The sequence below is a fragment of the Athene cunicularia genome (genome assembly GCF_003259725.1).
Source record: "Athene cunicularia isolate RWA chromosome 17 unlocalized genomic scaffold, athCun1 chr17_part1, whole genome shotgun sequence".
Taxonomy (NCBI): domain Eukaryota; kingdom Metazoa; phylum Chordata; class Aves; order Strigiformes; family Strigidae; genus Athene; species Athene cunicularia.
The window spans coordinates 11975000-11984978 of record NW_020799122.1 but is presented as its reverse complement, the minus strand read 5'-3'; the positions used below and the strand labels follow the sequence as shown (position 1 = coordinate 11984978).

General features: G+C 58.0%; 1 protein-coding gene across 2 annotated transcripts in view; it reads right to left on the bottom strand.

Annotated features, from left to right (window-relative positions):
• Nucleotides 1-321: 321 nt before the first annotated feature.
• Nucleotides 322-9979, bottom strand: part of EXD3 (exonuclease 3'-5' domain containing 3) — a 288705-nt gene continuing 279047 nt past the window's right edge. For both annotated transcript variants that reach the window (XM_026860475.1, XM_026860474.1), the window contains exons 20-21: nt 9849-9942; nt 322-861 (exon numbers count right to left, since the gene is read on the bottom strand). In XM_026860475.1, the coding sequence (XP_026716276.1) occupies nt 527-861; nt 9849-9942 (429 nt within the window). In that variant the 3' untranslated portion in view covers nt 322-526. The remainder of the gene's footprint in view (nt 862-9848; nt 9943-9979) is intronic.

Below are 9979 nucleotides of genomic sequence, written 5' to 3'. Positions count from 1 at the left end.
ACTGCCTCTAAGGAATGTCAGGAGAGGTGCCAGGAGATCAGGACTGGGGTGAGAGGGGATGCTGGGGATGGGTCATAACGTGACACATGTCCCATGGGTGAGGGCATGCTCTGGGCACTGGAGATGGTCTCTGCCCTGTGCTGCTGTTGGGGACAGAGCTCCTGGTGACCCAGCAGAGCATCATCGGGACAAAGGTGCAGGGGCCTGGTGTGTGCCATGGGTTCAGCACTGTCTGGACAGCATTTTGGAGAACTCTGTCACCCTCTCGCCATGCCCAGCCTGGAGGGAGGCAAAAATAAAGCAAAGGGTCCATTCCTCAGCCACCTCTGATTTAATGATTTCACAGAGGCCATGTATATTTTGGGCTGTCATGAACCATCAGGACAAATGTGACAGCGGACCCCAAAATGGGACCACCCCACTTCCAGCCTCACACCACAAACCCACAGCCCCAAATCTGCTGAGGTTCACCAGGGAACGTGTACCCTGCGGTCCCTGTCCCACTGCAGAGCCCTCGCATCCCCCCTCAGCTCAGCTCATAGATGCTCTGCTTGTCCCCAGCATTGACAAGAACATCCTGAAACTGGGAGACGACATGTCCAAAATGGGACCCTTCCCAAAACACCTTCCCGCAGCGGGTGCAGCAATAAAAGTCGGTGAGCTCAGCTTTGTCCAGCACCCCAGGGGGGATGGCGGCGACCTGCAGGACCATGCCTTCCGCCAGTGCCGCAGATGCCCCGTGTGGCTCCTGCCCCTCCAGCCGCTCACTGTGTGGGGTGTAACTGGCCTGGGCTGCATCACAAGCTGGCACAGTGGTGTCACAGCTCTGGCCAGGCTTCTCCGCACACCTCACCAGGCAGCCTGCAGGGAGAGGAGACAGCAGATAAACCATCAGCCACTGGTGCGATGAGCAGGGGCTGTGTTCAGCCACGTGAACCACCCTTGTGAGGGTCCTGTCATCCCTTCAGGGAGTCCAGGCTCTGCCCTGCAGCCCAGGCAGGAGCATTCTGTGACTTTGCGAGAAGGTGGTTACCAGCATCCACCAACTGCCTGCCCTGAGCAGGGCACCCATGCAGCCTCCTGCTCCCTGGCAGCTGCGCAGCACCTCCCACAGCTCCTCTGCCATGTCCTGATGCTGCCTGGGCAGCAGTGGGGTCTGCGGTGGTCTTGGGAGCTATTCCAGTTTGGGTAACTGCACCAGTGCTACTGCTGTACTGGTGCAATGGTTTTGCCTCCCTGCTGCAGGCTGCTTTCCGAGATGGGCTGTGCTCCCCACCCTGGGCTACATCACAGGGCAAGCAACCAGCAGAGGAAGCCCTTACTGACGCTTTAATTAAAAAACCTCCATTAATAGCTGTCTGCACTGCTCATGACACACACGTCTCCTGGACTGCCCGAGGATGCCAGGCATTGGGGTACGTGTGGCATCCACCTCCTGTCACAGCACCTGGGCAAGGAGCACGGTGGGGTGCAATGTGGGGCCGTGTCCTGTGCACTGTCCCTTCATGCCCCGAGCCCTGGCTCCGCCGGGCAGGCGGATCGCTGTCATCGCAAACTGAGTGCCACAAATCCCACGGCATTTTTGGCAGCTCGGTGTGGGCTCTCACCACCCGCGGCCGGGGCACGGCAGGTCACTGGATCCGGGCGGCGGAAGCTGAGGGCTGAGCTGCCTCCCATCCATCAGGACGCCTGGCAGCCAGGGGTGCCGGCTGCAGTTACTGCTGCAGGATGACTCATTTTTGGCAGGGGGGAACTTCTCCTGCCCAGACATCAATTAAGACAACAAAAGGCATCCTGCATCGCTCCAGTGGCACCTCTGGGGCTTCCAGCCTGCCCCTTTCAAGGATCAGAGGTAGCCTGGTCAGGAGCCAGCTGTGACACCAGCATTCCCAGCTGGCTCTTCCCTGCATCCCAAAGCTGTCAGGACCTGGGACATGCTGGCAATTATTGTGGGGAAAAGTAAGGCTGATGATAGCCCTGGAATGGCCACCCTGTCCCAGGAAAGCCACCTCATCACACAGCAGGGCCTGGACCTACCCCCACGCGAGCAGAAAAAGGCACAGCCCAGGAGAGGTGTGGAAGGCTCAGCTCACACCAGCCCCTGGTTCAGGGGGGCTACCTGGAGCCCCACAAGACCTTCCACACCTCCCAAGAGGAGATGACCACCCCAAGCTGGTGGGGCATTGTCACCCCCCCTTTCCAGCTGACAAACAGCCACACTCAGGGTCAACGCTGCCACTGGAGATGTTCTCAGGGTGGTTTTGCAGACCAGCCCCAGACCATCACACAGCCCAGGAGCAGCACACATTTGGGGTCCACTGTCACAACACAAGGGGAAGCAGCCCCCATCCCAGCCCAGACATTGGCCAAGAACTGGGCTCACCATTGCTGGGTCCTGGGCAACAGCCCTGCTCAGGGATCTGCCTTTCCTTCATCCTCTGTGTCTGCTTGGGACACCAACATCCATTCCTGGAGATAAAACAATGACCTCACTTTCCCATTTTCTCCAATTTTTGGCATGTGATGAAGCACCTGGGCTGCTCTCAGGATGTTCCTGAGCCAGCCAGAGTGGGGACACGGAGGAAGAGCCCCATTTAGGGGGGTTTCTCCAGAACAGAGCCTGTCAGCAGGTGGCAGAGCCACATGGCAGAAGGGAAGGGCTCTGCCCTCACCCTATCCCTGCTCCTTCCATCCTGTGCTACACGACAGCACAGGGTGGCCTCAGCTTGGGCATGCAGGAGCTGGCTCACTGAGGAGGCCAAGCTGTGGGCTGTACCTCCAAGCATACAAACCACAAAGTCCCTGTAAAACCCTAGGCCATCACTTGTTTTTCTTCAGTTTATAATACACAGGCACACATCTGTCTTTCTTTCCCCTCTCTATTCACCGTGCCTGCTCTCGAGAACCAGACCTCTGCATCTGCCTCCAGGACCCCACCAGGAAGAACATCTACCTCACTGGGACTTTTAGATCCAACCATAATCGAAATGACACTGCCAGTAGCCAGCACCGATGGCCAACATCCTTCCCCACGGTGGAGTCTAAAAAATTCCCTGGCCCGATTTTGCAACAATCCAGCCCTTCCAGCAACAACCCAGACTTGATGCTCTTGCAGCAATCCTGGGCAATTTGTTCTCCCTTCCGACACGCTCCATGAGCTACTGTGCTGCTGGACCCCCTCCTTCTCTGCACCGGGGGGTGTGAAACCTCCAACTCCCCCAAACACCCCAATCTCAACCCCCCATGGCTCGTGAGAAAAAGGCAGGCAGAGAGGAAAAGTTCATCCCTTAAAAGCCTGGGGAGAGAAAGGCTGTGATGGTCACCCAGTAGTTTTGCCTTTCGCTTGCACCAGCCCCCTCTTAATTGTGGCTGTTCAAAGGGTTGAAAATGCTACATCACTTCAAAGTGATCATTTTTGAATGGGAGCTTGTAAAACCCCTTCTCCCCCTCCCACCAAATTCTTTCCAGGGCTTTTGAAGATGCCTGCGCTCCCCTTGCTGCTGCGGTGAAAGGGCCACCAGGCGCCAGGCGCAGGGTGCCAGCCAAGCATGCAGTGAAAACTGCACCGGGAAAAGGTAAGATCCCCCAGGAAAAAAGGATTTTCCTTGGGGAAAGGGAGGATTTTTTGAAGGAGGGTTTTTTCTCCCTTGAAATGGGCAAAGCTCTCCCTGGTGGAGCCTTTGCTCCTGCAGGGCTGCAGCCCGGCTCGCCCAGCTGCTGCGTGCTGCAGAGTTGCGCCAGAGTCGGAGCAAAAGTCAAGTGTGGGGTGTGTGGGGCCAAAGGGAGCCAAGCGTGTCCTTCCAGAGTGCCGGGAGTTTTTCAGATCTACAGTTTCCAGAGCTGTGTGACAGTTCGCACCAAAAGCTGGATTCCCACCACATCTCTGCGGAGGAGAAATGAAAGCGATTCCTTACCAAATCAATTTGAAACACCTCTTGGGAACTAATAATCCCATTATAAAACATCTTGAAAATAAAAAGCCCTTTTGCCTCTCGCTCACCTCTCCCAGTCTTGCCTGAGTCACCCTGGGGATCACAGAGCCCAGAGCGGGGCTGAGCCCTGCAGCCTGCCAGCACCCTGGGGTTGAGCACTCACATGTGTCAGTGCCACAGAGCAACACGGGCAGAAAGTATCGTCCTCATCCTCCAGTCCTGACCCTGACCCGGCAGCCCTGCTCAGCACAGAGCCATCTCCTCTTACCCTCTCCATGAGCTGTGGCCGTACCCTGCCCTCACATGTGCTGCCCACTCACATCTCCAGCTCCTGCCCACCACTGCTTGCCTGTGGGAATTAAAACCCCACAGGAACAAGCACAAACCACTGCTGTTCTCACCCATGGACGCGGCTCACCCCTCCCAGCGAGTGCTGCCATGGCCAGGGAAAAGAGGATGCTGCAGGTTCTCAGTTCTGCTTATTTCTGCATCAGGTTCCTCCCCGGGCTGAGCAAGGCCACCCTCAGCAGTGAGATCCCACCTCTGCAGCAGCCCCACTTCATGCCCAAGCTGGGGAGGGATCCCCTTCCTTCAGTCCCCAGCCATTGGCACCGAGCTGGTGAGGAAGACCCACGACAAAGCCAAACCTCATGCCTCGGAGCACTGCATGGATCCTGTGCCTGAAAACCAAGGGCACCTTCACTCCAGGGGTGACACAGAGCCAGGGGGTGTTCTCCAAGGGCACGGCAGCATCTGGAGACCCCATGGCCACAGGTGATGACACAGGTCCCACATGAGCCCTGGATGGGAACTACTGCAACAGGGGGGCTGTGGTGGGCAAAGTAACTTGTCCCAGAGACCCCAGGGAAGGAAGGGATGGGACAGGAGCCACAGCTCTGCATGGCCCGTTGCAAGGTCCCGCTCATGGGGGGGGGGGGGCTGAGTCCAGCAGGAGGGAGATGGGACATGGCAGGGGTTGCCTGCAGAGGCAGGGGGTGTGCCCTCTCTCTTGCTCACAGAGAGGCCCTTAGCAGTGCAGGGGTCATATTGAAAGGCCACCGTGATGACATTGGTGACCTGTAGTCCCTACAGCCTATTCTGTCAGCTGCAATGCAAGAGTCTTGGGTCAGCATTACTGGGACAGCACTGGGACCCCCCACTGTGGGACAGGGGGCACAGCAGAGCCTGGGAAGCTGGGACAGAGTAGGATCAGGGCAAACCTCCTTTGAACCTGTGCCCATTCCCCTTTCCCAGACCATACAGCACCAATTTGGCTGGAAACAACCCATTCCCACGCGTGTGAGCCCTGGACACCCTCGGGGTTTCAGTGTTGGGGCACTATCGGGTAAACCAATCTCTCTGGAGAAGCCTGGTACTTGTGCACAAAATCCTGCCCCCCAGGCCCCATTTCTAGCCCAGGTCCCTCTGTGTCACTTCAGCTAAGACCAAGGCCTTGGGGCAAGGAACCGGGTGCTTGTCCTGGCTGGCTCAGACAGGGACCTGGCACTGGCCCTGCGGCTCCGCAGAGGGAACCGCAGCCTCCTGCCGCCTCCCAAGAGGGGTTCAGGGCTGGCAGTGCTTGTGCAAGCTGAGAGACCTTCTCCCAGCCCAGCAGCCGCACCCAGCTGTCATCGCAACCACACACACGGGAGACTCGTCCGTAATTAGGCAATTAAGGCTGAGGTGTTTTGGAGAAAGCGCACATCGTAAAGGCTTTGCACAAGGCTGAAAGCAGACCTGGGAGCATTCTTGGAGTACAAAGGTGCATGGGAAACCTTGCTTCGGTGAGAGATTGAACCCGATAAGAGGAGTTATGAGCCTGAGAAACACACTCGATTGCAGGGCACTGAAGATGCCTGGTTATCTTTTCCTTCTCGATAAGGCAGATAAGCAAAGGACAAAGGACCCAGGATTGTGCAACCTGGGCTGCAGCAGCCTGGCCACGATCTTAAGACGTTCCCAGGGTGGAGGAGGGAGGACAAGCTCAAGGCAAGTGGCACCTTCAGTCACTATCATCTCCCTGTGCCACTGTGGGAGAAAACCCTGATGGCTCCTGTGCTCAGCGCCTGACAGGAGCACCAAATGGTTCCCACCTTCTTCTCAGGTAGTGTTCAGCACATCACCACTGTCAGCCGGTACATGCTGCAGACCCACTGCCATGAAAATGTCACCGGCTTCGCGGGCTGGCAGTGGTTTTCATATGAACAAACAAAATTTTTCTGAAGAGGGGGAGCTGGCAGAGCATGACCCAGCCGAGCCCAGGGGTGTTTCTGGCCCCTCTCACCACCACAGCCCCTGGTCCCAGCCCTGTGCTGCAGCTCCTTGGTGCCCATCCCTGCCCTGCTCAGGGACAGATGTGAGCATACTCCCACTACCCCACTGTGCCCTGGAGGGAAAAGAGCCTAAATGCATGCATTGCCTGGTCTGAGGGTTAAGGGGGCTGGCAACCCCCCAGGCCTATGGGTGCAGCCCCTCAGGCACCCATCCCCTTTCCTGCAGAAACACGCAGAGCAGCCTGAGACATCTGGGGTGCCTTGACTTCTGCATGCTGGGTCTGGTGCTAAAGCAGTGAGGACGCACAGGCTGCTCCATGGGTGTGAGAGCACTCCTGGGACAGCACAGGGATTGCCCACCCTTCCCATGTGACAATAAGACAAGTGTGATGCTCATAACATATCCAAATGTTGTAGTTCATGGAAGCACAGCCGGGAAAAAACCTGCAGCCAGCATTAAGGCTTTGGACAGGCAGTGGCCTCTTCCTGCTGCGCATCAGAGTTATGGAAGCAGGGCCCACCAGGCCATGCCCTCAGCTATCCCAGTGTGGTGGCCACAGAGGGAGGGACCTGGCACCGTACTGGTGTCACCCCATCTTGGAGCTGCAGCACAGCCTTCCCCACGCTGAGGTCTTACAGCTCTTCCTCCCTCCTGCCCACGTGCTGCCTCTGCCGGCTTTCACTCGGGCTCACTGCGGAGCCAAGGGCCAGGAAGGCCCTGTTCACTGCTTGGGCTGGTGGGGGCAAAGTGGGTGCCCCAGCTGGGCTGCTCTGAGCTCCACCAGCCCCAAGCCATCCTCCCACCCACCATGGGGATGTCCTGGCTGCTCCTCCAGCTGTCTGCAGGGCTGCCTGAGCTTATTCTCACCTGCGGGATGAGATGTTGGGAGCGAGGATGGGTAGTGCAGATCTTGCTGATGTTGAGCACCAGCTTTGGTGGCTGGTCAGGGAGGATGCTCACCCAGCTTGGGTCCTCCCCAGGATTCTGCGTCAGGCTCTCTGAGCACCCCCAGCAGCTGTGCCTGATCCTCCATCTCTCTCCAACACAGAGTGGAGGCTCTGGCATGCCTGGTTAGCAGCACAGCCCGAAGAAAAGCAGGACCAGTTGTTTTCATGTTTTGCAAAATGTTTCAAATGGCAAGGGGTGATTGTATGATTAAAGTTTGGCAAATCCTAACCAGATCGAATGTGCTCCATCCTTGCCTTTCCCAGGGACCAGATTTCATCTGGCAGAGCATTCCCCGAGCACTGGGGGCCCCATGCCAGCTGGTTTTACCACACTGACTAAGCAAGTAGCTTCCGCACCACCAGATGAGAGCCTGTGACACATCCCATCCCCCTGGGTCATTTGGGAGCCCACACACTGCCAGTGCCCTCCAGACCCACAGCACTGCTGCCTCTCTCTAACCCATCCCCTGCGGGCTCCAGGCACCCAAGCTGCTCAGAGGATCCCTCTGGGGAAAAGGCATCATGGGGCTTGAAACTATTTCCAGTACTCGCATAAAAGCCCTCATCCAGGGAAAATGTGGCTGTGTCAGGGAAAATGTTCCTAAAACCTGGGAAAGTCCTAGGTCCAAGTTGGAGTGAGCTATTACAGGATGAATAATTTGCCTTTCATCGCTTGGAAGCCCTGCCATAAAAATCCAGGAGCCAAACAGAGCAACACTGGCCTGAGTTTTGCAGCAAAAATGTGAGCAGCCCCGGGCTGGCTGCAGCTGGACCCTGGGACTCAGGAGAACCTGGGCAGCCACAGACTGATGTTGAGGGCTGGTCCTGCAGGATCTGACCCATCCACAGCTGTCGGGTGCCCCAGCATCCAGGGCTCCTGCTGCACCTTCCTGCTTCTCCCCGAGGAGGTGAAGCCCTTCTGGGAGGAGGCTCCCCCCTTGCCTGGGAAGCAGAAGGGGGGGTAAAAGGCATTTTCTTGCCAAGTAGCAGCATCTGGCAACAGTCCTGGGGGTTAATCCATGCATGGTGGCATGAATGAGATGACATGGCCTGGGCTGGAGTCATGGAGCAGGGGATAATCCCAGTGTGGGCGAGCAGCTGGGGGCTGCGGGTGCTGAGCTCCCCACACCAAGTGTTGGACTATGGTCAAGAGCAGAGCAGGACCCTGCCATCAGCCCCCTCCAGAAGGAAAAGGTGAAGGAAATCAGGGGACAACTGAGATTTTCCTTATGAACCCACTTCTCTGGCTGTCCAGCCTGTCCCACCAGAAACTCCAGGGTGGCTGGAGCCCCAGGGCACAGGGGACCCCCTTGGCAAGTCCCCAGAGGTCTTCAGTTTGGGTTGGGTGCCACCTGCCCAGCTATACCCACCGGCCCAGGAATCACAGCTTCTATTTTATGTCTCTGTTGCAGCAAAACACCAACTGTCTGAAGATGTGGCATCTTTGGTTCCTGATTGCTCCATATCAGAGGATGCTCCCTGACAAGGTCATGGCCAGCACAAGGCTCCCACCTGGCCCAGCAGATAGGGGACCTGAGAGAGAAACCCCCCCCAGGGACATGGAGGTCGCAGCAAGAGGCTGCATGGCACGATGGGGACATGGGGTGTTGCAGATGTGGTGTAAAGGGCAGAGCAAGGGGGTCCCTGAAGGGTCTGTGTGGAGGAGCAACAACATGTGAGACCTCCCCAGCTCCATCATCCCCATCCCGAAGAAGGGAAACCGCTCACATGGCTGAATGCAAACCACAGCATTTCTATTTCCCATAGTCTAAAACTGGCTGAACAGGCCTGGCTGGTCGCTGGGTACACACACAGCAAGTGCCCTCACCAGAGAAACCACTGGGGAGGATGCCCTGGCCTTTCGGGAAGCGCAGCACTCCCAGGCTGCTCGCACCACGGGGAAAGCCACCCCACCATGTCTCTCGTCCCCAGAGCCACATGTGCGGTTCCCAGCAAAGCCACAGCCATCTGGGAGCAGGCAGAGCCGCCACTTCACACTGCTGTCTCCCGTCAAGCACATGGGGAAACTGAGGCAAGTGATGCATCCGAGGGCCAGCAGCAGAGCCCGGGCTGGGTCGGAGCAGTGAGAGGGACACGTTTCCATCCTGGGGTGCCTGTGGCGGGTGCCACTCACCACCAAAACGCAGCTCCCTGTGGGGAGAAGCTGGGGGGTCAGCTCAGCTCAGGGCAGGGCACGGAGGAGCCTTCCCCTCACTGAGCCCGCCGGAATCTTGCCGGGCAGGCAGCACTGACTCACTCCTCCTGCAGCCTGACCTAGTTTAAGAGGCATGGGGCAGGTAAGAAAGGCACCATTAGCAGCGCCAGCCAAGAGGCATTTTGCAGCCCAAGCTGAGTTTTCCAGGTCAGGCGGCGATGGCCTTAGGCTGTCACTTGAGCCACTGCCCACACGTCACCAAACCACCCCGGCTGGGCAATCCCACGCACGGCCCAGGGCCTCACAGGGCAGCACGGGGCAGCCAGGGTACGACTAGGAGCTGTGCTCGGTGTGCACAAGCTCTGCAGGTCTGTGCCCAGCGGCAGGTTGGTGGCAGGGGGACCCCATTCCCCCTCTGAGAGACCCCCAGCTCGAGTGGGATGGTCCATCTCTGCCCAGGGCAGCGAGTCCCAGGCAGGAGTGCAGGGAGGGGGCCCGGGTCAGAGCAGGACTCCCAGCCCTTGGTGCCCACCTGCTTACCTGAGCTGCCATCCCCCGAAGCCTGCCTGCTGCCCTCCACCAGCTGCCTCATCCTCTCCCTTGAGACCTTCAGGTACTTGTCGCAGTTGCACACCTGGAAGAAGAGAGAGGGGGATGTTGATGAGATGGCA